The sequence below is a fragment of the Pyrus communis genome, chromosome 2 (genome assembly GCF_963583255.1).
Source record: "Pyrus communis chromosome 2, drPyrComm1.1, whole genome shotgun sequence".
In the NCBI taxonomy this organism is placed as follows: domain Eukaryota; kingdom Viridiplantae; phylum Streptophyta; class Magnoliopsida; order Rosales; family Rosaceae; genus Pyrus; species Pyrus communis.
Window position 1 is genome coordinate 18,030,766 of NC_084804.1, and position 27,679 is coordinate 18,058,444.

The following is a 27,679-nucleotide window of genomic DNA, read 5'->3' on the forward strand; positions in this document are numbered from 1 at the left end:
ATAGTGAAATATTGATTGACATGATTACTTAGCTCTATATTAACTTACTAACTGATCAACATTATATTAGCATACTAACTTATTAGCGCCGTATTATATATACTTCAAATTGTACAAAGTTAAATTAAATACATGTAAGTATTGTAGTCAAATCCTAAAATTAATTAACAAGGACCTCAGTCACCAAATCATAATTAAATTCGAACTTTCCCTCCTAGCTACTAAATACATGTACAAAAATCTTATATGAGGTCTCCACCATTCCGAAGTCTACCAAAAATCTCATCATCTTTGTAATCTGGCAATTCCCAGCTCGTAAATGAGACTAATGAAAGTCTCATCTTTGCATGGAATTGTTAGACCCCCCATTGGATGGTTGAAGCCAAACTCCTCTTCTGCGCTCTTAAGCAGGACCTTAAACGAAGGATGGTTCAAGTAAGCCACTGGAACCACATACCTCTTCTTTCCAAATTCTCCAACATAAACTGCAACATGGCCTTTCGGGACTACATGAGATGATGACCTAGACTGCAGTTTGAGAATGTGCTTCATCATACCCATGATATATGAAACCCTAAAACGACTTGAAAATTTACAGTTGAACTTGGAATGATGGGGTTTTCTAGCTAAATTTGCTTAATACAAAAGCTATTTTTTTTCCTTAGCTGCTTGTTATAAAAGCTATAGAAGTAGTGTGAAACCCAAATGTTTGTGCCTCTATTTATAGAGTTGTCAAATTTTTGATTAAGTTGGAGTATGAGGTCAGGGATCAAAGATTGTCACATGGGTTTGCTCATCTTGGCCTATCTAACCGACTTTAAATATGCAGAAAAGCCCCACTTGTTCGTCTGAATATCCTTACATTATGTAAAGGTCCAAATAATAAAGAGAAACTCATGGCTGCTGCCACAGCCACTGCCACAGTCCACAAATCGGCCCATATGTCAAATAACTTAAATGCGTATCAAAACCAGGGATGCCCTACGCCGGAAACCATGGAATTGGAAAGCAACTCGGCATTCAGCTACATCCATGTGAATGTTCTTTTGAAAAAGAAAAATAATATAAACTGCAGCTTATATTTGATGAAATGTGCTCGGTTTTGTTCACAATTGAAACGGTCGTGGTCGAGATCTTATTAACAATTGGTATGATCATCATATGAATCCACTTTGATACTATTTTAAGATTTTAGAATTGTGCTAACGACTTGTTACTAATCCCACTAATATTATCATAACTCAAACAACCTGCATAATTCGACATGTGTTAAATCTTATCGCAAAAGACCTTGATATTGTTAGATACTATATAAAGAAGAATTGAATTATCCAAATAAGTTGAACGTCTGACTATAACCAACCCCGACAGCGGTCTAAAATTTGGTCTCATCTGTCCTCATTATCCAATGCTCACTACTCCGTGCTTATCCATATACATTATACATATGAGAACGACTTATTAATAATCGAATCAATACTATGGTTTTTTTTTTTCTGCCATCTAAATGCAGACATAATTGTTAGACTACAGAAGTATAATATTATATAATAGTGTACTATATCTGTAAGTGTGCTTCTCTAGATTACGTTAAGTGTTGGCTAGCGGCTTGGTTTTATGACTCGGCGCTAGTGTGTTTTTTGAGTGGTCTGTAGCCTATATTTGGTATCTCATCGCTTTCTTTTGTGGGTCCATTTTTTATTCTAGTCATTTGGAGGTTGCCAATGTTTGGGTGACTCAAGGTTAATACCGATGGGTCTTGTACCAATGCATGTGCAGGATTTAGGGGGATTTTTCGCTCATCAGAGGGTGGAGCACTTGGTGCTTTTGCATCACACACAAAATTTGTTGCTGCAGAAATTCTTGCTTTGATTGCGATCATGTTTATGACTTGAGTCAGAGATTGGAAACATTTATGGATTGAAACAGACTCCATGGCTATGCTCCTAATACCGTCCCTTGGTTTTCGATGGTGGATTAGAAAAGTTTTCTCTTGCGACATCGTCAAATGCGATTTATGTGTGCACATATTTATAGAGAAAAAAAAATCAGGTTGCATATGCTTTAGCTTCATTTGGGCAGATAGTTATACTTATTACTGGTGGTTTACGATTCCAAATGAATTTGTAGCCTCTGCACATGCTCGTGACATTTCGCTTTGTCCTTATTATCGTTTTCGTTGATCGTTTTGTCATTACTAGTCTTGGCATAGTCCTTCTGCTTGGATTTTTTTTCGTTTACTTTCATTAGTATCAATAAATTTGGTGGAGGAGGGATGAGCAGGGGGTTTCTAAATGTAATGGTCCTCTCCTCTTCGTGGTGGGGTACGTGTCTCTCATAAGACCATTGTTGAAGAGCTAATCTCACCTAATCTTTCTTTATCGAATATATATATGTATATATATGTTAACATGTTACCTCTCGTGTTATCTCATGACCAAAGGTGTCAACTACCCGGACATGGAGGCAGCGGAAAAATTAACCATATGCCCGTTGTGCGAGTAAAAATAAAATAAAATAAAATAAAACAAATCAAAAATAAAGTTCTCTATACAAATAATCCGAGAAACCTTACAAGTGTATAAAAATAAAGCAAAACCATAAATCTCTCCTCTAACACAATCTCAGCTCATATACTCTTCATTAATCTTGTACCAAACCTACAAAGTCTAAAATGTACAAGGTGAGCGAAATCACGGCTCAGTAGGGACTTAAGTATTATCAAGGGTAATTGTCAAGGCTAAATCAAATGTGAGGCAACATGTAAATCAATTGTATCATGTTAACAAACATAAATTATATTTCATGAATGCATCTTAACTTCAATACTATGCATTTACCATTAATTTATATAATAAAACAAATGGACATGCACGTCACATACCATGCATTTACCACTGTAGTGGTGGTCCGTAAGCTTTATCATGTAAACTTAACACCTGTAACTTTGTCATTCCAAATTTCCCTTTTGTTTTTTTGTCATCTAGTTCTTCTCTCGATCACCAGAGTCCCGACTACTTGATACAACTTGTCCAAAATATTTTATACGTTGTATGTAGTTTACATGAAAAGTATTAGTTTGAATATTTGTGGTTCTGTTTATGTGTGTGTGTGTGTAGAGATAAGAAAAGAAAAGAGTGGAAGAAATACATGATGTTAGGAGACTGTTCGTGAAGCTTGGCACTTGGATTGGAATACAAAGTTAGGCACTAGCTTTAGAATTGAGGTAGAGGTTTCTTGGAGAACTTATCATTACTAGAGTATTTGTCTTGTTTAAGCTTTGGGAAATATGTGTTCTACTTGGTATGTTTATAACTGATGTAATTGTTTATATTGGAACTTTGACATATTATTGTTATTTTCAATAATATGAATATCATGATAATGCTGATTATATGCATATATTGTTGCTTATTGGAATGGATGGAGTTTAATGGAATATTTAAAATTGAGATATAGAAATGAAATTATCTTTTGTGTGGTTGAGTTCGACAATTGGAAGGACTAGCATGGATGACAAAACTGAAATTAGGAAAAAAGCTAGATTGATGAATCTAGTATATCATGGGACATGTTTTGTAGCTCCACATAGCATATGGCCTTATCTACATATCTATATGTCAACCAACAGAAATTAAAATGTCGATGTGCAAGAGTCAATAATATGCATATAATGCATTTGATCAGATCATTCGAGTGAGCAAGTGCGTGACTGTGAGTGTGAAATTAGTAAACAAACTCATAAGGATAATGGTAGGGAAATCAAATGTTTTAAACCAAATTTGCAAATCAAATAATGTTGTTATTGATAATTAGATTATTACTTAAGCGTTGGTTAACATGTTTATTTTCTATTGGTGACATATCATTTAGTTTATCAATTTATTTTAAAATTTTGGTCTCCCTAGTATTACCCAACTCATAAATGCTATCAGAAGATGATGAGTGTCAGTTACATATGGAGTCCATGTGTGATGAATTTCAAAAATTAATCATTACCCTGATATAGCTAGCTAGCTAGGGATGTAAGAGGATCCTCTCCGAATCCACTTTATAGGAATCCTAGGAATCTTCACATCATAACTGTTTATCGTACATTGGGTGGTCAGTTTTCGTCAGGTATTATTTGTGTTTAATTTTAAATAAAAAAGTTAAATAATTTCTGACCACACGATGCACGATAAATGGCTAAGATGTGAGGATCCCTAGATCCCTACAAGATGAATCTGGATGGGATCCAAATCCGCTAGGGACAACGTCTCACATAGTCACATGTTACTGAAAAGTGAAAATAGCTAGTTTAATTTGCCCACCGTTTTTCGGCATATACACTGGTGGCCACTGTAAGTGCATGTTGAGACTATGTGGTTTGAAATTTGATACAAGCCGCGAAGGAGATGAACAATAGTTAATAACATCGTCTAGGAGGGTACATTGAGACTGTAGAAACCGTATATTCTACAAGATTAATATTGACATTCATTGGCTCTAAAACCATCCTTGATGAGCCTTAACTATGTTAACTGCCTAGCTAATAGAGCCTAACGAGAAATTTTGTTGTATTCTGAACACCATATAAAACATCATGAGTTATAATATAAGTGAATCACAAGATTAATATGTCTCACTTTATGGTTAAGTTGAGAACACCTCTTATTTGAATTAAAGTTGAACCTTTATAAGCTAATAGCCTTGGAACCAAAGAAATCTTTTAATTTATCAAAGTATTCCTTATTTTTTAAATATTGTACATTGTATTTAGTTTCTTGTTGATGAACTAACAATTCTATCTATTTTTTTAACCAAGTAAAATTCATGAATCTACTTTTTTTTTTTTTTCTTTCTCAGAAATAGATTATACAATGTTAAATGCACTACATTATTCTATTTTGTGAACATTATCGTAATGGAATGGGTGTCAAGGACCTCTTGAACTACCCTGGAGAAAACACAACTTCAAAGTTGTTGACTGACGAACTTATAATTGAGAGCACCATGAGAAGATCAAGAAGATGAAGTCGAAGATGATAGTTCTAATATGAAGCCCATTTCGCAAAAACAAGCTCTCAAAGCGGTGGCGATATTGAATAATTTTTGTTGCAGTATGAGAAAACCATACAAGAACTTATCATGTTGAAACAATGATTGAGTCATATTTTAGTAAGGTTTCACACTTGAATTATAATGTAACGACCCGTCCTTAAAAATTATGATTTTTATAATTTTTAAATGTGAATTCACGAAAATACCCTTCGAGGCAAAGTGTTGACTCTTGTTGACTGACGTGTCGTGTCATGTAAGACTCGTTTTCTTGGTGTATTCTCGTAGTACTCGTTGCTACGAACGCGTGGATGCAAATAAAATGTAATTTGGAGTTATAACGAAGATTCTACGAATCTTTAAACGTTGAGGATATTTTGGTAAATTGATAATTAATTGAACACGTGGTATTTTGTCGGACCGTTGGATGAGTGTCACGTGGGGCCACCCCCACTTTTCTGGAACACTCTCTCTCTTTCTTTTTCTTCTTTCTTCTATAGCTCTTCTCTCTACTTTCTTAACTCTCTCTCTCGGCTCTTCCTTTCTCCCGTGAAACAAACCACCATCATCACCAAATCTTTCGGCTTGTTGAACATCAAAACCACCATTATCTGCATGTCTTCACCGCCATAAACCCAGTTTTGAGTTTTGTTTCATTGAAAATGAACCCAAAACACGAGTTCGAAGAACAAGGTTTTGGGCCTAGACTTCTAGGTGTGATTCAGATAATTTCCAACCATATTTTGGCAAGAAAATACAAATAAGCTTAAGTGGATAATAAATAACTGGACCCAACCCAAAATTTAAAACAAAATTGGACTATAACTAATAATGGCTCATAAAATTGGACTCATATTAAGTTTTCCCAATAAAATATGGGTACAAATACAAGTAAAACTTTATAAAATATGGGCACAAAAGGAAATTAATATATGGGTACAAATTAAAACTAAAAAGAAAATTGGAACAAATTAAAAAAGGGTTGCAAATTAAAAAAGGGTATAAACTAAAAATAAAAATATACGATAAAAAATTTAGTCATAAATATAAATATACTAATTGTAACATTTTTAACAATAAATGAATATATTTAGAAATAAAAAATATTTTATTATTGAAATAATTAATGATGTTATTAATACTAAAGACCTTGATCAAAAAATGCAAATGAATAAGATTTTAATCAAATGAGTAGCAAAAAGAAGGATGAGAACCTAATTTCTCCTTGTGCTAATGTGTTGCCCTCCAGCATGCCTCGTGTTTGGAAATATTGGATCTCATATTAGAGGTTCTATATATAGCTAGTATGCTGCCGCCGGTTATTTTTTAGATCAGGATTTAGCATTAGATTTCTAGTCAAAGAGAAAAAAAAAATTTCAATTTGTCGGAAAATATAATATATCTAGTAGAATTTTGGCTCCGATATAAGTTGATATAGTCCAGGGTGCATTCGTAAGAGAGTCGTTAATCGATAATATGCAGTGCATGTGGATGTGGGCATGCAATCACTGTCGTGATCTAATATGGGAGAAGAAGACGCAGCTACCATTTGCCGCTACAGATGAGATTGATCTCTGAAGCTCTGAGCGAGGCAGTAATGCATGCAAAGAATAAGGAACAATTTTTAGTACACTGTTGTCAGACCAGAAAAATAAAATAAATAAAATATAACTATTTTCTCATGTTGAAGCGACCCCTACATACAGGCCTGTTAGGCCAGGAGAGACTAATAGGGTCATATTACACAATCCAATAATTTAATCCAAATTTTGTATAAAATAAATCCTAAAAGATTCAATTTCATCGTAAAGTTTAATGAATAATGTGTGGGAAGTAGTTCAATTTCTTATTAGCTCTTACAATTTTTTTTAATCTCCCAATGTGAGATCACATAAATAAATCAAGAATGATAATTTTCGCACATCATTCTTAATTTCTGACACACCACTCTTTATTTATAACCGTTAAATTCAATGTATCAAACGAAAATAACTAACATGATTAAATAAGAGCGTAGAAGGCTAACAAGGATATGTTTTTCATTTCCTTATCAAAGTCATTGCAGATAAATCTGAAACTTTACAAACTTTTGCTTTTGTAATACTTGTATAGGAGTTGGTTTGTAATCCTGCCAGCTGAGCAGAACAATGGCAACCATGAGTTAGAACAATGTAATACCTCAAACCAACGAGATCAAGGAAGCCTTCAGTGAATTGGTCTAGAATTGCATCCACTGTTGGGCAATCAAATTTTATCACAAACATCATATTCTGGTTAGCCTTCTGCATTTTGCTGTTATCCATTTTGTTGTTTCTACATTGTTAGTTCAGAATTAGACCATAAGGAGGTAGACATTAGGAAATAAGGATAAAGAACTTAACTAAAAATTACAAAAATATTAGGGAATAGTATTTCCAAGAACTTGCAATTAAAAAAATAAATAACAGACTGATAACTCATTGGTCTCATATCTATTCCTTTCGCTTGTAGAATAGAAGTTGGAAAGAAGAATGAATTGGTTAAACAATTGACCATCATCAGGATTCAGGCCATATACAGAGTCAATGATTATTTTACGAACAATTTAGACATGAAGTTAGACTGATGAAGTAGTCTTCACTGCATGGAATTGTGAGTCCCCCTGTAGGATGATCATATCCAAACTCTTCCTCAGCCTTGTTTAACAAGTCTTGGAACAAAGGGTGGTTCAAATATGATATCGGAATCACAAATCTCTTCTTTTCATCTTCTCCAACATAAACCGCAAAGTGGCCTTTTGGAACCTCAGTACTAGTACTGTCTGCAGCTGATCCATATCTTGCTGAAAGAGTTCTCTGAAGTTTCTGCTTGGCATGAGCTATCCCCATCAACTTGATTCCCATCTTTAGGAATGTTAAATAAATAAATGTACCACAAAGATCAAATCAAAAAGTTTGAGACCTTGAGTGATTAAGTGAGAAATGAGGATTTGGCTTGAATTGGCTTGTTAGTACCTAAATATATAGGGGAGGACTTCAAACCTTCAAATGGATAAAATTGTAAGGTCCCTATTGAGAATGTTGTGAGAAACATATCAGGTGAAGGAGTTGGTGAAGTTTCACATGGACTGTGCCTTAATTAGCCAAGACATCCTGCCCTACAGAACTTTAGGAACCAATAAAGAGTGGTGCAAATTGAGGGATATATAGAGTGAGCCCCCTAATGCACGCCTTGTGGGGGCTTCTTCCGAATTTTATTTCAATAATCTTGCCATGGAGATTGTATTTTTCATTCTTTATTCAACAATCATCCTTGTAAGAAAATCAGACAAGTCCGAAACCAATGAGACATATAAGTTAAAATGTTAAATAGATGAACACGGTATTTCAAAAAAAAACGCTAAAATGATAACCAATTAATTTGAGTGGTTAACCTTGCACTTGAGTAATTTTTTGCAACAATAATCTTTAAAAAAAGACCTCAAAACTAGAGTTCAAATCATTGAAATTGAATGAAAAGTGACACCATAAAGCAGCCCTTCAAATAAATATAGTTGAGGGATATCCCTTAAGTGAACCTGTAGAGTCATCTGAGTAATGTTTCAACTAATAAAGCAGAGACCTTTCTGATGCTAGCCATGTTCTTAACATTAGAGGCCAGTATCCAATTAAAGACGATATTCTGAGTCTCTGACTCATTGCGCATATACTTAAAGCACTGAACTTGGACGTACTTGGGGCTATTCAGTAGCTTTTTTTATAGTGACAACCAGCAAAGAAGCCTTTTTGTTGTGACAGGCTCCCAAAATTAAGCCAATATATTGGTTGTCTACTTTCTGCTTAGACTTTCCCTTTGGATTCGCTAAACCATTACTTGGGACCCTCTTTGACTCATTCACATGGGATTTGGATCCCATCCGGGTACTTTGAGGATCTTAAGAATCCTCACATCCTATTCGTTTATCATATATTGTACTGCTATAAATTATTTTGATTTTTTTTTATAATTAAACATAAACATAGTTTAACGAAAACTGTCAGCACGATACACAATGAACAAATAAAATATAAACATCTCTAAAATCATCACAAAGAGGATTCGGAAAGCATCCTCATCCATTCACATGGACAGTCTTGGTGGAGTGAGTAGAGTTGAACTAATCGTATTAAGAAATCTCAACAGGCTTTTCAAATAACAATCTTATCTCATTTCAGATATATGTAAATTTCTCTCTTTTATTTTTTATTTTTTACTTTTTGTAAACAACTGTTTGATTTCCTGTGGTTTATATTGTTTATTATGTACTTGTGAAGCATCTAAAGCCCATACACCAAGTTCTGTCAAATTTTATTGTTTTCTAAGTCATATTTTTTGGTACCATCCATGATATCACATCTGCACAAGATTCTATTAGCAAGTCCAAAGGTAACTTTATTAGGTTTCTTGTAAATTAAACTGCTTTTAGAAAGGATTAGGAATGGATGAATATTAAAGCAGAGAACTAAATTAACATAAATTTTGTATGTAACATTTTTTGTTGAGGATCATGACTGTAACTCTAAGTCTGAGACTCTGAGGACTAATCAACGTCAAATATAAGTATTGTGGTTTATCGAACGCTGCGGTTTTGAACAAAGAAATATTTTTGTAAATTTAAAAAAAAAAAAAAAGCTAAATTTATTGAGGAAAATTTCTTAGATTAAAATGAAGCCTTATGTTATAAGCTAAACTGGAACCATGATTCCTAGTTAGAACTTGAAGCTTTTGACACTTCTGTGTATAAAACCAATGTGATTTTTTCTATTCAGCAATAAAAAGCAAGTTTTACAATCAAGGCTATCAAAATAAAATAAGGTATGGGTTTAATTTTACATGTATATAATTTAGTATTTTATTTGGAGTTATTTTATTGATGTAATGGTGGGGACTCTAGATAATTGTATTCTATTACAAATTATTATTTAGTTGTCACTGCAGCATGTGAAGAAGAACCTTGAATGACACACCCCGATCTAAAAATTGGGACGTGCTGGCCGTTACGTGAAACTGACGTAGCCAAGTGCGCAATGCGGAAGTCAAAGAGTGAAAATACGAGGAAAAATAAAGTCGACAAGATAATTTACAATAAAAAGATCAGTGAGTACTAATGACGAACATGGAAGGAGAAAGGCAAAGTAAAAGTTCAAGTATCCTAGGTGCAATCCATAATAGACAAACACTACACAAGTGAACTAGAAAGTCCTACATGAAGGGTGCTCTGTCAAAAATGCCTCGATGCCTTTTTCGTCACCCACATCCTAGCTACCTAAAACCTAGAGGGGCACAAAACAGAAAACATGAGTGGGCAAAAACAAAGCTTTTCAAAATCATTTCATTCTCAAAAGTTATAACCCCTCTCTGTAAAACCCGTATACTTTCTAGAAAATATTATACGTACTCGTATATCAAATCATGCTAAAACGATAAAGCTCAAATATGCCATGCCAGAATACGCCGCGTTAGAATATCCAAACAAATAGTATAAGCATCAAGTAGGTGAGACAAAACAAATCATAATATGCCAGTAATATCAATACGTCAGCCGGGGTCACCTAAAGTGACCTGTACGGCTGAAACTATAGCTCCTCAACCACTATCCTGCACACGAGTTGGAACCACCTATAGTGGTCTATACGACATGCTGGTGTATATAAATACGCTCAGTGCTACGATCATGTGAAGGTTGTGCGATGTATCGCAAGTCACCTACAAGTCAGAACCACCTAAAGTGGTTTGTACGACAGGCTGAAACCTGCCTTAGATCCAAGGTGAGCGTACGGTGTGGGAGGTGAACGATCACGTGAAGGCTAGGCCCTACTCTGGCAGAGCACAATCACCGAGGTGCAGGAATATAAGCTATAACTCAATCTCATCAACACCACATCTATCACTAACAACATACTCACCTGACTTACCTGAGCATCCGCGACACTAAAGCATAACCAACACAATCACAACAATAATATCGACGATATTCGACATGGCATTTCAATTATAAAACCATTAAAACGTAATTTCTGGAAAGATACCAATCAATATATATATATATATATATATATATATATATATATATTGAAAACAAAAGCCCACTCACTGATACGTAGAAGGATAGTAAGCCCCGAGCCTCGCGTGGTTGCTCTCGTCCTCCGGATAATCCTCACCTATATGCGAAACAACTATAAAACCGTCAATTTAACGCACATAACCAACCTTAGATAATAGCTTCTCATACATTGCCCAAATGGGGTGTTTGAATATACCAACAGACTCTACTCAACCTCATGAACATCCCCATATTTTTAAAATAATTTTCTGACCTCCCACGCGCTGGCCAAGGTATGGCCAGACGCGCCGGCCATGCACGAGCACGTGCTTGGCACGCGTGTGGAAACCCTAACGGTGTTAGGGAATATTCCGTTAAAATCCTAACAAAAGTTAACGGCCGTTACCTGACGCCGTTAGAATATTCCGTTAACTCTGACAAAATATTCACCTCCTTCTCCAATGAGCCTGGCCTTTTAGGACATTCGTTGTGGTCATACTCGATTGCTTAGCAATCAAGAGAGATCGCCGGATGATCAACAGCAAGCTCACACCATGGTTTCTGTGGAATATTTTTATGCTTAAGAGTTAAGATATCTTTGGAGATAAGAAAAAAGTTGTGACAGTGGAAGAGGAGATGTGAGGACGTGGGTTACATAGGCAACTTGGGTTTGTTTCAATGCATTTACAACTTGGGTTATGCAAATTTTTTGAGATATTTTGCTTGTTCTTCCTGTAAAATATTATAGAAGCACGGGTTTTCGTTTGCCTGGTATTACTTGTGCTAAGAAAAATCTTCAAGAATCGACCTCAAACCTTTGGAAGTCATAGAAGTTCCAAATGGCTATTTTGCAGTCCATATTGGGAAAGCCAAGGGAAGCGGTTTGTGATTCCGATCTCATACTTGAACCATTCTTCATTCCAAGACTTGCTAAGTCAGGCTGAAGAAGAATTTGGATATGATCATCCAGTGGGTGGTATCACAATCCCTTGAAGTGAATATAAACTCGTTAACCTCATTTCTAACTCAAGTAGGTGAGAGTGCATGGTAACATACAATTTTGATATCTGACATACGCAATTTCATGACATTTATTATTGCCCGGGGTGTTTAAATCATTTGAAAAACTTGGTAAACTGGGGTACTTCTTCCCATATTACTCTCTTATAAAACGCGGTGAAAAGTACTGTTCATTAACAATGCCCACCCGGTTTTGCCCCTCATTCTCTTCTTGGTTTTTCGGCTTTAGTAGGATTGTGCAGTGAATTGGTCATTTTGCCCCTCTCATTTTTGGTACCACGAGTTGCTCCCGTTGGAAAGGTGTTTTATGGTGTTTTTGGTTGGGCTTTGGCCACGTGTTGATCATCCATCAGGTTTGCCTTTTCAGCTCTCCTCTCTTATTCTTCTTTCTTTCCCGCTGTTTTGTTTTACCTTCAACTTTTGCATTTTGTCTGGCCTCTGTCTTTGTTGCTTCAACTTTGGGTTGGGTTTGTGAGTTTTCTTCTCTGTTTTATTGTGTTTTTCTGTTCGTTTTCGTTTGGGTTTTGAGCTTCTATTTTTCCTCTGGGATTGTGCCATAGTTAGACTGTACTTTAGGTGGTTTTCTTTCCGCTGTTTCGTTCTTGACAAGAGTTTTGATTTTTTTTTTCCCCTGTTTTTGTTCAGTTGGCCGCCATTGATTTGGTATTCTTATGCGGTGAGCAAATTTTGATGTTAAATGTCTGACTATATTATTGTTATGGTCTAATTTGGTCACGATGAGATATTGTTTTTGCATTAGATTGGTCTGTCTGTTGGGAATATGATACTAATGTGTTATATCAAATAAGAAAGTGAGTTCAAATGTGCAATTGATTTGAGTCCATTCTTTTTCGTATGAATATTAATAATAAGGAGCAAACAAAAACGATGTGATCACATTTTTTGAATTAAGCTATAAGTTTTGTCAAGTGGAATGAAACGACAATTCTAAATGAGCGTTATTTTGCTCTTGTGACGTGACTTTTTTAATTTTGTTACATAATTTGCTTCTGCATTATTATGAGTTCTTAATTTGCTTTTGTGGATTTTCTTTTCTTTATCTGCAACCTTTGTGTCTCTTTCTTCAACACGAAGAAAATAATTGAATACACATGGTAACTTGAAAGAGTTTTGGTGTTTCGATTGGTTTAATATGTTTGTTGAGGGTTGTATTGCTGTCAGATATTTGATTGACAGAAACTTGCTGAATACACATGCATGTACGAAAGGGTTTTGGTCCTTGGATTGGTTTCAATTGCTTTCTTGACAATCAACAGAGATTTTGATGCTGTGTCACTATATTTTTGTGGTGGTTAAATTTGATGTCGTGCAGCTTAAATTCTAAGTCTGTCACTCTGTAGTTGGAATGGTTAATTTTTTTTTAAATTTTTTTTAAATTTTTTTGCAAATGACTTCATTTGGTTTTCTTATGTGATGCACATATTTTGATGTTGAATGTGTCACTGTACTATTGTGGTGGTCTAGTTTCTTCGCGATAGGATATTGTTTTTGTATTAGATGTTAGCCTTATAAGGTTATACAATTCAAACACAAATGAAGAAGTGACTGACTTGATTCCAACGGCGGTCATGGAAGTCGAACACAAAAGTAGCAGCGCACGGCAATACCAAGATCTTCTATAAACTCCTAGCCGAATACAACTACTCTATGGGAAGCATTATGTTGTGTGTTCTATGGCTTATAGGGACCGGTGTTTTTTATATATAGGCTAAAAGTTAGGGTTTCCATCCATAAAGGAAATCTAAACTTCGCTTTCTTAGCCTCCAGTCAAGTATCATAATCATATTCAATTAAGGATTTCATCAATCCTAATTCCAATATAATACACCTTATATAGGATTGATATCTTTAAGAGATCAAATCACAATCAACATTATTCTCCAATATTACGTGCCTGTTACATGTAGTAGACCATTTAATGGTTGATTTATATTGGATAAATCCAACATTCTCCCACTTGGTCTTCGAAATGTAGTATTCATGTTTATACTTGAGATTGGAGATTAATGTCACTTTAGTGGCCATGTAATAGTGATTACATCTTGTCCTTAATGTAGCTTCTGTCAAATGCATTTCTTAACATGGAACTAACAAGGTTGTAGGATTGACACAACTCAGAACCTTCATAATCACATATGTTAAGATCCTCATTCACATGAAACACAAATTATGATCAAGAGATGAAACTTTAAATAAACTTGAAGTTAACCAAAATGTCTTACTTTATATCATCTCAGGTCCACCTTATTGTAACACACAAGTTACACTTTTACGCTTCTTCGAAGCCTTAAATATGCCAATGCAGATATCCTTCATCTAATGAAACCACCATAACATGCTGGTGTGAATACATCTCCAAAACAATCATGCATCAGTTTCATTAGACCAATAACAATACACGCAATGTTTATAGCCAACAGACATAACTGAAAATACCAAATAGGCACATGTCCAAGTAAAATATCCCAAAAACTTCATAAAACAAATTAATTCAACACTTGTGAGCAAGATGAATTAATATGTTTTTTTACACTGATCTATGCACCATACCAGTTACTTTCATAGTGATTTCCAGCACCTGCGGGCAAGATGGAAATCCTCACAACTGAGGCAGTGCACAAACCATGCCATGCCATTTAACATGCAATTTGATAACAACTTGATATCAGATATATATTTCATCAGATAATTGACTAGCACATGAAAAATGTGACTTAATGAATCCAACTGGAGATTAAATTGAATACATGGATTCTATACATACCTTATAGGATATTTGCAAATGTAAGGCATTACTAACGCAAAACTCAAATTCCCACTAATCTGCAACATCATTACTTAATTTGCAAATCAATACTTAAATCATATTTTTTGAAAATATGCCTTGGGGAATAGCCTTACTTGGTCAATGAATGCATATTGCCTCAATGAAGGGTACAACTAAGCATGAAAGCATTCACCGCTGTTACACAAAACACGCATCCAACAACCATCTTATATGTATTAATAAGTCCACATTCATGCTAAGTCCTTATGAGCCCCAAAACAAATGATCAACCGAGAAATCCAAATGATTGCAAGTAACAAAAAAATGTACGCATATACCAAGTATCCATTCGTGCAACTTAAACATATTATGGATATTCGAGTAACCCAAATTCATGGAAGATAGAATAATGCTTTAATAGATTCATGCAAGTCCACTTAATGCTCAAAATTTTAGAACAACTCCCACTAAGTTTTTAGAGTTCATGCTTGCAAATAAGTTAACGAGTGTGAAGCCCAATTTTCATTCACTAACTCTCCCACTTAGGCAAACACTCGTTAATATATTCTTTCAAAGATGTACCTAAAGAAAATTGCTTTGTATTTTAGACATAATAAATAGACAGCACAACCAACATAAAGTTGTCAATTAGAATTTCAGCAATGAGTTACACTTACTTTAGAATTTATCATAATTAAATTACAAGCTTGATTGCTACCAAATTTATACTAATCAAAATAGACATACTAATATTTATAAAACAAAAATATGGAGCTGTTTTGGTCAAAATAGTAGCCTAAAGTGACATCTCAAAAGGACCAACACAATCTGCCAGTAAAACTGTCTACGAGCATGGGTTACTAATAAATTCACCATAATTAAAATACACGGCACAAAATTACGAAAATTTTCAGACACATATTAGACATCTATATGTTGAACATATCCAAATTCAGGTCATCTGGTGACGTTAGATGTGTCATTCACCCGATTTAAATCAAGACACGCAATCTGCTAGAAACAATTATATGCATCTATCATGAATTTATGCATCCATAACAAATTCAATTTCATATTATTTCAATTTTGATGTCCAAAGGAAACTCTAGTAGTCAAATTTCATCCTCTAAACCGACATCACAGTTCAAATTGAAAAGATTTACAAGCTAAGACTTAAACAATGCGTACCTTAGCAATCCTTGATTAACTTTCATGGGTCCAATACTTTGCATCAACAAGTCTCATGAAGAAAAACAAAATATGTTATGATGCAACCGATTTCCATGCCTTAAAACCATAACCTATTTGGGGCTCATAGTGGAAATATTTGAAATTGATGGCATGAAAGTTTATCCCCAATAAACTTCATGAAACTAAATTAATTTACACCTGTAGGCAAGAAAATCAACTAGTTTCTACTACTAGATTTTATGTCACAAAAGTACCTTCATGAAAAACTTAATTCAACACATGTAGGCAAGATGAAGATTTTCACAACTTCTATGAAATAAACCCATACTATGCCATCTTAAAAACGAAAATAAGTAATCCACACCTGTAGGCAAGAAGATTATCCCTTTTATTCTAATTAAGATGCAAAGTTGACCGAAGTAACTCTGATTCGAGCGTCGAGTCTTGTCAACACAAGGCACTAATTCCTTCATGACTCCCTTTGACATTAAATTAATCTCAAGAAACCTGACAACATACTTGAAAGAGATTAATCACATATAGAAAAAGTTTTATTCCACCACAAGAATGTCAATACTACTTATCATTATGGAGTCAATTACTTAAATTAGAAATACTTTATGTAATGTGAGAGAACAATACATTCCTTTAATTTAAAAGCTAAATTGCTCAAATGTTTTCTTATGTCAAATGAGTTCCTTTCTTTTTATATTGGTACAATCGGAGAGACGTTTTGGGGCTCTCAGTCTTCTACTGGGTGGCTCAGCTTCCATTTCTTTTTTCTGCTACCTCATAGGTTTTATTTTGAAAAATTTTCATTTCTGTCGGTTAAAACCGACAGAAACATTTTTTAAAATAAAAAACGACAGAAAATTTTCATTATTGTCGGTTATAACCAATAGAAACAATTTTAAATTCCCTCCTAAAATTTTAAATTCCCCCCAAAATTTTATTATGATTTTAAAAAATAAAATAATAATTGTTTGGTATAATAAATAAATAAATAAATAATATGTATTTAAATAGAATACATTTTTAAAAATTAAATAAATAATTGTTTGATTTAATAGATAATAACTCATGTAAAATATGCGATGAAGAAACAAACAGATAATTGTACAATGAAAATGCCATCACACAAACTAAATATTGTCTAACCAATACTTGAAAAACATAAATAAAAATTTAGCACAAATTACTCTTCCCACTTCAAAATTTAGGCAAATTTAACAGAGATATGCACTCTACAAAACTAGTTTCCATAATTTAACCATCAAACTTGTTTGTAGATACTACAAGATCACAAAAAAAAAAATATATATTCAAAGATTAGTAATGGAACAAAAGTTTTCGATGGTTATAAACGAAAAATCACAATTTCATGGTTATTTTAGCTCCTATTTAAAATATTTACACTAGTGGATACCACAATTTTAACGAAGTATAATATTAATTCTAAGTGTTTGTTTAATCTGCCGTTTTGACGCAATATGCATTCTATGAAAATTTTTTCAACGATCCAACAGTCAAACTTATTTGTACACACTACGAGATTGCATACGTAAAGAATCATAAAAAATAAACATCCAGAGATTACATAACGGAACAAAAGTTTTCGACGGTTATAAACGAAAAATCACAATTTAACGGTTATTTTAGCTTCGATTTTGATGATTTTTTACAGCTACACTCCTCGACCTTATAAGAATGTAATGAATAAATTTGATCTTTAATTTAAAATATTTAAACTAGTAGATATCACAAAATCTTATTTTATACTTAATAGAAGTATAATATTAACTCTAGGTGTTTGTTTAATCTACCGTTTTGATGCAATATGTATTCTACAAAACTTTTTTCAATGATCCAACCGTCAAACTTATTTGTACACACTCCAAGATTGCATACTTAAAAAATCGTAAAAAACAAACATTTAGAGATTATATAACGGAACAAAAGTTTTCGACGGTTTTAAATGAAAAATCACAATTTAACATTTAGTTTAGCTCCGATTTTGATGATTTTTTTTTTACAGCTACACTCCTCGACCTTATAAGAATGTAATGAATAAATTTGATCTTTAATTTAAAATATTTACACTAGTAGATATCACAAAATCTTATTTTATACTTAATAGAAGTGTAATAGTAACTCTAAGTGTTTGTTTAATCTACCGTTTTGACGCAATATGTATTCTACGAAACTTTTTTCAACGATCCAACTGTCAAACTTATTTGTACACACTCCAAGATTGCACACTTAAAAAATCGTAAAAAAAAAACATTCAAAGATTACATAACAGAACAAAAGTTTTCAACTGTTATATATGAAAAATCACAATTTAACGGTTATTTTAGCTCCGATTTTGATGATTTTTTACAGCTAGACTCCTCGACCTTATAAGAATGTAATGAATAAATTTGATCTTTAATTTAAAATATTTACACTAGTAGATATCACAAAATCTTATTTTATACTTAATAGAAGTGTAATATTAACTCTAGATGTTTGTTTAATCTACCGTTTTGATGCAATATGCATTCTATAAAACTTTTTTCAACAATCTAACCGTCATACTTATTTGTATACACTCTGAGATTGCATACTTAAAAAATCGTAAAAAAAAAATGTTGAGAGATAACATAACGGAACAAAAGTTTTCGACAGTTATAAACGAAAACTCACAATTTAACGGTTATTTTAGCTTCGATTTTGATAATTTTTTACAGCTACACTCCTCAACCCTATAAGAATGCATTGAACAAATTCGATCTTCAATTAAAATATTTAGACTAGTGGATACCACAAAATCTTATTTTATATTTAATAGAAGTGTAATATTAACTCTAAGTGTTTGTTTAATCTATTGTTTTGACGCAATATGCATTCTATGAAACTTTTTTCAACGATCCAACCGTCAAACTTATTTATATACACTCTGAGATTGCATACTTAAAAAATTGTAAAAAACAAACATCGAGAGATTACGTAACGGAACAAAAGTTTTTGACGGTTATAAACGAAAAATCACAATTTAACAGTTATTTTAGCTCCGATTTTGATGATTTTTTACAGCTACACTCCTTGACCCTATAAGAATGCATTAAATGAATTCGATCTTCAATTTAAAATATTTAGACTAGTGGATACCACAAAATCTTATTTTAAACTTGATGGGGAAGTATAACATTAACTCTATGTGTTGGTTTAATCTATCGTTTTGAGGCGATACGCATTCTACGAAACGTTTTTCAACGATCCAACCGTTAAACTTATTTGTACACACTCCAAGATCGCATACTTAAAAAATCGCAAAAAACAAACATTCAGAGATTAGGTAACGGAACAAAAGTTTTCAATGGTTATAAACGAAAAATCACAATTTAACGGTTATTTTAGCTCCGATTTTGATGATTTTTTATAGCTACACTCCTCGATCCTATAAGAATGCAATGAATGAAATCGGTCTTCAATTTAAAATATTTACACTAGTGGATAAATCTTATTTTATACTTAATGGAAGTATAACATTAACTCTTAAGTGTTTGTTAAATCTATCAATCTATCAATTTAATAGGATATGCATTCTACGAAACTAGTTTCAACGATCCAACCGTCAAATATGTTTGTATATACTCTGAGATAGCATGTGTAAAAAATCGCAAAAAAAAAAAAAAAAAAAAAATTTTGAGATTATTCTGGCGGCAGTCCAAAATTTTGCTTTGTTCGTGTCGGTTATATCCAACCGAGCCATGAGTGAAAAAAATATATTTAAAATATGTGTTTATTTATTTATAATCACTATAACATTTTAAAATAATAAAATCAGACATGATAGAGTACACAGGATGTTCATGTGTGTTTATGTGCCAGACAATGTGCTTTGTGACACATTGAAAAAAATTGTTTGAATTTCTTTGCATCTTGTTGCTTGCCTATGAGGGAGCATAATCCTTATTACAAAAATGATAGAGCTTCAGATTGTAGTATGTTGTTATTATTCTCTCAGAAAATTATGGCTCGTGAGAATTGGGTTCATTAGACTTAGGGTCATGAGTGAAAAAAAAAATTTAAAATATGTGTTTATTTATTTATTTTTAATCAATATAACATTTTAAAATAATAAAATTTTCATTTCTATCGGTTATAACCGCCAGAATACTAAAATAATAACCGCCAGAAAGTAAAATAATAAAATAGTCAATTTATATCGGTTCTAACCTCCACAATTAAGCCATAATCCGCCACTAAATATCCGCCAGGACTTTATGACGGATATAACCGACAAAATTTTTCTAATATCCACCACTAAATATCCGTCAGGACATTATGTCGGATATAACCGACATGATTTTTCTAATATCCGCCACTAATTAAATGATGTGTCAAATATAATTTATCCGACATAATTTTTCTAATATCCGCTATCATCATTCGCCACCTAAAGTTAATATTGCAGTAGTGAGATCACATTTACAAAAACACATGCTATTTCCATAATAAAAATGTTACACAGGCTGTATTCAATGCACCAAAGTTAATTTTCATATTGCTCTTTGTTGTGGTACACATCGTCTCAAATCTATAAAACTGTCTTACACTCTATAAGTTACGGTTTGCATTTTTTTTTATTTTTTTCACATGCGTGTAAATCTGTTTGAAACGTGTACTAATCCATTGTTTTGTCCTTTCTCTGTCTTCACTTTCATTTAATATACATAGAACATCATTTTAAACAATACTGGTTCAATGCTTTTCTTTATAGATCCAGACATTACGGAATTAAATTCATACAAATCAGTGTGCGTCCATTCGTCCTCAGAATCAAAATCATGATATGGTTAAAAAAAAAAAAAAAAAAAAAACCATTTGACTAACGTTCAATATTGTGAACTATTACAAGTTTTCAGCTTGGCCTCACCCTATTAGAATGCTCCCTCCTTCCAATCAGGCAAATGAGGCAGACATTTTACAAACTGGAAAGAAGGTGACAATCGAGGAATTAGGTTATTTGGATCCTGACTTATTAAGGTATATGCAACAGTTAGATTTAATTGCATCGAACCAAAACTGTTTGAGCTCTTTTTAGCTTCTTTAATCAAACTTATTTATTAAACGATTGTAGCGGGTGCAAATATAAATTTTAAAACATTTTGCAGAATGATATGTTTTTGTGCAAAGTGTCAATCAAGCGGTATAACACAAAGTATGAATGGTGGTACACCGCTTACCCTAGATGTGCAAAACAAATGTACAAGGATCCAACCAGTGGTCAACTAATTTACCAAAAACATCCAAATTAAATTCCGACTCCTTGATAATAGCTCTAACACGATATGTCAATTCCATCGATTAATTGTTGTCTCATGCCATTTTTGCTTTAAGATTTGTTGCGCATTTAATATTTTCATTTTTGAGAAAGTATTAGTAACTCTTAATTAATAATTGCTGACTGTTTAGATAAATACTATCAAACTTTGGACAATGAAAGTAAAAATTTGTATAATAAAAAAAATTATCGTTTTTAATGATCCAACTACAAAACAAAGTATAGATTCATTCAAATTTGAAACACAGTTTCATGCAGCCATACTTTTATTTTTTGTATGCTTTATATTAACATTAAACTAACATTCAAAAATTTATATGAATCCAGTTTTAAACTCATTAACCAGTTTATGGTTGATAATTTATGCATTAAATTTTTAAATGAAGGTACAAAATGTTCTTGGTGCTTGAAGATGAGACGAATGAAATCAATGCTCTGATTATTGGCAATTCAGGTGAAAAAGTTGGCATGGCCTGTAAAGAGTTGGTCTTCAATCAAGGATTAGCAGATAAAAAATAGTTGCCAAGTGAGTTTCTCAGACTTATAGGCCAGAGAAAAAAATTTCACCTCCGGTTTGGAAGCAGGAGAAATTCGTTAAACTCAAATTATTTCCTCATCTACAACGTTTCTAAAGACCTGAGCATCCAGCCGACAACTCCACAGTCCATTAGCAGAGAAATTGCAATCTCTTTTACAACGATTTCATCTTCCACTGCACCTATTGAGACAACTGGGGAATCACACAAAAGAAGAAAAGGAGAACTAGTTAGAAGAGCACTTTTTACAGCTTCTGAAAAAAGGTTATACTCTTCATAACATTATTTTTAACTGCATCTCAAATTGATCTCAATCTAATCTAAATTTACTTTTCTGATGTTTTTAATATCTTTAACGCAATGAAACATAAGAGATCTCTGAAGCAGATGTGCAAGATTTCGATCAAGTTCCGATTAAGCTGTTGAAAAAAAAATTCTCCCTAACTAGCTCTAAAACAGACCCTGCTGCACAGAAAAAAAAAACTAGGGGAGTTTGTTTTCCTACTGCTTCTTCCATACTATAAATCTATTCATGTCCAAAGCTTATTCCATGTGTATTAACATTTGCTTTTCTTTTCCTTTCTTTTTTTCCAATTATCCAAATATTTTATCTACGGTGACTGCTCTAAGGAATAAACTTGTGTTGGTGTACAGAGAATATTATCATCTGTTGTCCAAAACAGAACAGTGTTGACTAATATTTTTTGCCTGTAAATAGTCCTTGCTAACATGAATTCCCCATTTTTTGGTGTACATAAACAATCTGCTGTTTTGAAACATTTTATCTTCAAATGGTGATACCAATCAGCAACTAGGGTGGTTATCAAAGGGGAATATCAGGATAACCACTTTTGTATGTGGATGACAGAACAGTTGAAAATGCCTTGTATGTATGTTGTATAAATTTAGACAACTCTGTAAAAATATTTGCTATATTTTCTATCCGGTGTTTATTTGAATCTCTGCGTATTTATATGTTAATGTCATAATCTATAATTATCTTTTCGCTGCCGCAACAACGTGCGGGTAAAGTTACTAGTGTAAACTATTTGCTAACTATGAATATGAATTTGGTATTGCAAGACAACCTTCTTAGCAAAGTCATACATTTGATACTTTTTTGGTATATTGAAAGATCTTACAACTTCCCTACTTTGTAAATGATTTTAGTGTATAAAGCTTTACTGCTACGGAAAACAATAACATACATAATTTCAAAAACTTACAAGTATTACTATGGTGCTTTTCTAAGTATTGTCAATAAGCCATGGTTGGTAGATTCGGCCATTTAGCGTCCGAACTCCGCATCGGTACGTCCGTACCGATACTTTGACGGTTCGGTTGTGAATTCGGTGTCTATAACCAGATTAGACAAAACTTGAACAAAGAACTGAAAAAAGGCACCTGGGTCACTGTAAAATTTGCCGATGTCGTCCTTGTAGTTGTCGGGGAGACTTTCTGAAGAACAGGGGTGACTTGCTCACCCCCCTCGAGAAGAGCATCATACTGGGCAGGTTCCTATTCGTCCTTGTGTTTGTTGGTGAAGGAGAAAAAGGAGAGGTCGGGGAAAGAGAAGAAAGGGGAGAGAGAGGAGGGAGGGGCAGAGAACTGGAACGCGACACTGAGAATCGAGAAGAAATAACAAAGGGGAAGGAAAGGAAACGTCTGCAAATAAATAAATTATTTGTTTAATGAATATTTAATAAAAAATATTAAAGAGATAATTGATGATTACGTGAAGAAATAACCAAGGAAAGTGATAAGTCTTTGGTATCCGAGTCATTTTAATTTTAATTCCTATCTAGAAGAAATAACAAGGGGAAAGGAAAGGAAACGTCTACAAATAAATAAATTATTTATTTAATAAATATTTAATAAAAAATATTAAAGAGATAAATGATGATTACGTGAAGAAAATAACCAAGGGAAGAGTCTTCCAATGAAATGTTCACGTGAAGAAATAACAAGGGAAAGGAATGGTGCCGTAGTAAATTAATTTTAAATGTATTATTATCAATATTTTTATATACAAACAAATTTAAAACAAATCGTATTGTTTATGTCTACTCTGCAGTTCTTTTATTAATGGATTGTAGAGATTAGATTTACTGGGAATGAGCAAAGTAGTTTTAACATCTAGGCAAAATTATATCTAATGATTTAACATCTAGACAAAGTTAAATCTATATGATAAAAACACGAGCGGTACAATAATTATGAAAGAGAATTAATATAAGAACTGGATTAAATTAATTTTTTCAGTATCTATGTACAAACGTGGATATTTACAAAGTGAATTTGTCAATTCTTCAGGCTACAACATTGAAGAGTTTATTTTAGTCATGTCATTAGAAGGATTGTAAAGAAGAACTGTGACATGTGAAGGCCTCTTCGGTGCATGGAATGGTGATGCCGCCCATCGGATGAGTGAATCCAAACTTTTCCTCACTGCAACGTAAGAAGTCTTGGAACCACTGGTGGTTCAAGTATGATATAGGAACTACAAGTCTCCTTTTCTGTTCCTCTCCGACATAAACAGCAAAGTGGCCTTTTGGGACATTCGTTGAAGCCATGCTCGATTGCTTAGACGTCAAGATAGATCGCCGGATGATCGATAGCAAGCTCAGACCCATGGTTTCTGTGGAATATTGTTATGCTTAAGACTTGAGGAGATATTGGATGAGAAAAAGTTGTGACAAAGGAAGAGGATGTGACTTGGGGTGATGGATTTGTATAGGTTCGTTGATATAAAGGGATGGCATATGTAAGAGGGTAGACGCTTCTGTCCTCTTACTAATTTTCTAAAAGTTGATTAGCCAATTAATCAGTTGTAAAAAGGTTGCAACTTGCAAAATCATGCCCTACTCTATGAGGACTTCCATGGACGTTGGTCCCAGACCAATTAATCATGCGGTGCCGTATGAGACATGACATTGTATTATTGTCCCGGAATTGCCATTGTGGTATCCCAGAGGGTGTACGTAAGTCCTTTTGCAAACCTATCCCTCACATTTCCATGTCAAATTCCACTGGCTTCTAGACTATGGATAAGTTTGATCTTTCATATATGGCCAATATATTGGGATATCAAACTTGACCAAATGAAAGGAGAACAAAAAAAGAAAAGAAAGAAGAAACCCATATCTTTCAATGCATTATATATCACAGAAAGATATCATGCCAACTAGGTTGGTTCTGTGCTTCCATCAACCTTACAATCCACTTCAGTTTTAGCCCGACTTTATATCATGTTTTAGTCACAATACACCACACATGGGGTGATGATCTTGTTCCTTGTTCGATCGACAAATTCAAAAACCTGGGACTGAATGGAGAACTTCTATTTGCTAGAAAAATACCCACAGTTTGATCACCCTATTAAGTCTCTAGTTCCTGAGTTCTCTGGGTAATATGTTGTATTCAGCACGTGGTACATAGGAAATGGATTAAATTCTGCAACCATAATGTGTTCATTGATGGTAGGCCATGAAATAACTTTTAAGGAGTATGAAATCTGTCAAGTCTCATACCATTAGTTAGCAGACAAAACCATGTGATTTCTCATGATATATGTCGTAAGACAAATCCTAATAATATAAAGGGTTCACTCAGGTACCTAAAGTTTCCATTTGTATACCCAGTTGATTTAGGTGTTAAACTCGTGGGTAGAACTTGTCCTTGCAAAACCGGCTCACAAGGAAGAGGGTGCCTATATATGCTCACATATACACTACATATACTCATTTGCTTATATGCTCCTATACTGCAGGTCCGTTTCCGTTTGTGAATGCTTCTCTATGAAGCATTTCTCGACCGTAAGTATTTTTCTGGAAGCAGTTTTGTTAGAAGCTTAACAATTAAAAAACCAAGTGCTGAAGCATCTGGCATTGCAAGTGTGTTTCCATGTTTGTGTTGCTCAAGTTGGTGTATGTGCAGTGATGGGATGAGAATGATGAGTAGTAGGGCATGCTTCATGTGACTTTCAAGAAGCATGGTTTACAACTTGATGAATCTAGAACTAAAGACAGTTTTCTATGTTTTTGTTCGTAATTCCATGACTTTGGACATGTGCCGCCTCCTCTAACAATCTGCTAAATATCTTCACAAATAAGTCTCTCAAACTTTCTTTCATATTTACCAAACAATATACTTGCTTTTATATTCAAAATCACTTAGGTCTCGTTTGGTGTGTGGAAATGGAATTGATCGGATAACTCCCTAGATTCCATGTATCTTGAATGAAGAAGTCGTACGTCATTCTCCTATTTGTATTATATGAAGATAGATGACTGACTAGATATGAAGAAAACATTTCCCTTCCATTTTGAGGGGGTTGGAAAGGCGAAGTTTTATTTATTGTTAATCCAGCTTGTACCTTTAACTAGGACAAAAATTGAAGGTTAACATCCACTTCTTCATTCAAGATACATCTAGGGACTTTTCCAATCCATTTCAATCCTGAAAGCCAAAGCACTGCTGTTTGGAAGAAAAAGCACCTCTTGATCTAACTATTATTGCATCCGACACTAACAGTTGATAGGTAACAGAATTTCTTCTATAATTTGATTCTTGTCGGCATTAACTGTTCTCAATGGAGCCACACTAATTGACTAGTTGCCCATGGTTTGCTTGCAGCAACACCATCTCCTATTTAATGCTTTTGTTATAAGTTGTCATACCAGATAGCTAGATGTCTCAATCAGGTCTCCAATCTTAAGTTCATATATTTTTGTAAATGAGGTAGGGCAAATATGTTCTCTGGAACGTACAGCCTTACAAGTTTGGCCAATATCAAATGAAGTCCACATAACGATAGAGGACAGACCAAACCATGTGAATTGTCTTAAGAGGACAGCTCCATTCACTTCTGTAATAGAGAATTTAACTCATAGCCTTTTTCATATATATAAACTCACTTGGTTTCACAAGCAACACAAGTCTCACATTCTTCACCATTTTATCCACTTCTATAGTTCTGCAATTTCTTTGAAATCTTTTTCTTATTCTTCCTCTAGACAAATAAAAAAACCATGGGTTTCCATTTGCGCGGAAAGAAAAATCATCGACACTCAACAATGAACCGGGATGCTTCAAAAGCCAACATTATTCCGAAGGGCTATTTTGCGGTCTATGTTGGGGAAAGTCAAAGGAAGCGGTTTGTGATTCCGATATCGTACTTGAACGAGCCTTCATTCCAAGACTTGCTAAGTCAGGCTGAAGAGGAATTTGGATATGATCATCCTATGGGTGGAATCACAATCCCTTGCAGTGAAGACAGATTCCTTCACCTCATTTCTAGCTCCAGTGGATGAGATCATGAGAGTGGATGCTAACGTTTTGACATCAAGGACAGCTGCAAGATAACTTCTTGACATCAATTTTTTGCCGAAAAGGAGGTTCCTTTTGCTGAAGTGGAGGAGAAGCGGAGGTTAACAATATGGACTTGAGTACAGCTACGGTAGCAGATATTCAGAAGGATATGCCTACATTACCAATGTATCTGAAATTTCGGATTTTCTGGTCCATATTTTTTTTTACCCGTAACTCACTAATCAGAAAGAGCTGGGATTATGAGCCAACCATGATTGTATAAGAGACACAGCAACTGTAGTAAACTTCATCTTAATCAGATTGATTGAATTTTTCTTCCCTTTCCATTGATGTTTCGCTTTAATGCCTATTTCTCACATATTTATTTTATGGATGCCCAGAAA

At 33.8% G+C, this 27,679-nt stretch overlaps 3 protein-coding genes and 1 long non-coding RNA gene across 4 annotated transcripts; 1 reads left to right on the forward strand and 3 right to left on the reverse strand.

The window, feature by feature from the left end:
• Positions 1-217: 217 nt before the first annotated feature.
• LOC137722442 (auxin-responsive protein SAUR21-like) lies at positions 218-651 on the reverse strand. Its single transcript, XM_068461450.1, has one exon. The coding sequence runs from the start codon at positions 559-561 to the stop codon at positions 286-288; it is 276 nt and encodes a 91-aa protein (XP_068317551.1). The 5' UTR covers positions 562-651; the 3' UTR covers positions 218-285.
• Positions 652-7,613: 6,962 nt separating this feature from the next.
• On the reverse strand, positions 7,614-8,066 carry LOC137726996 (auxin-induced protein 15A-like). The gene has a single exon (XM_068465949.1). The coding sequence runs from the start codon at positions 7,920-7,922 to the stop codon at positions 7,614-7,616; it is 309 nt and encodes a 102-aa protein (XP_068322050.1). The 5' UTR covers positions 7,923-8,066.
• Positions 8,067-21,848: 13,782 nt separating this feature from the next.
• LOC137725548 (uncharacterized) lies at positions 21,849-23,727 on the reverse strand. The gene is made up of 2 exons (XR_011067532.1): positions 23,192-23,727; positions 21,849-22,159 (listed from the first exon to the last, which is right to left on the reverse strand). It is a non-coding gene; the product is annotated as an uncharacterized lncRNA (long non-coding RNA).
• A 3,021-nt stretch (positions 23,728-26,748) lies between these two features.
• On the forward strand, positions 26,749-27,620 carry LOC137725547 (auxin-induced protein 15A-like). The gene has a single exon (XM_068464273.1). It carries the CDS (start codon positions 26,996-26,998, stop codon positions 27,275-27,277), a length of 282 nt encoding a protein of 93 aa, XP_068320374.1. The 5' UTR covers positions 26,749-26,995; the 3' UTR covers positions 27,278-27,620.
• Positions 27,621-27,679: the final 59 nt, after the last annotated feature.

Bases quoted from the DNA above. Each gene is read 5' to 3' on its own strand.
- LOC137722442 (XM_068461450.1), bottom strand. From the start codon at position 561: ATGGGTATGATGAAGCACATTCTCAAACTGCAGTCTAGGTCATCATCT.
- LOC137726996 (XM_068465949.1), bottom strand. From the start codon at position 7,922: ATGGGAATCAAGTTGATGGGGATAGCTCATGCCAAGCAGAAACTTCAG.
- LOC137725547 (XM_068464273.1), top strand. From the start codon at position 26,996: ATGGGTTTCCATTTGCGCGGAAAGAAAAATCATCGACACTCAACAATG.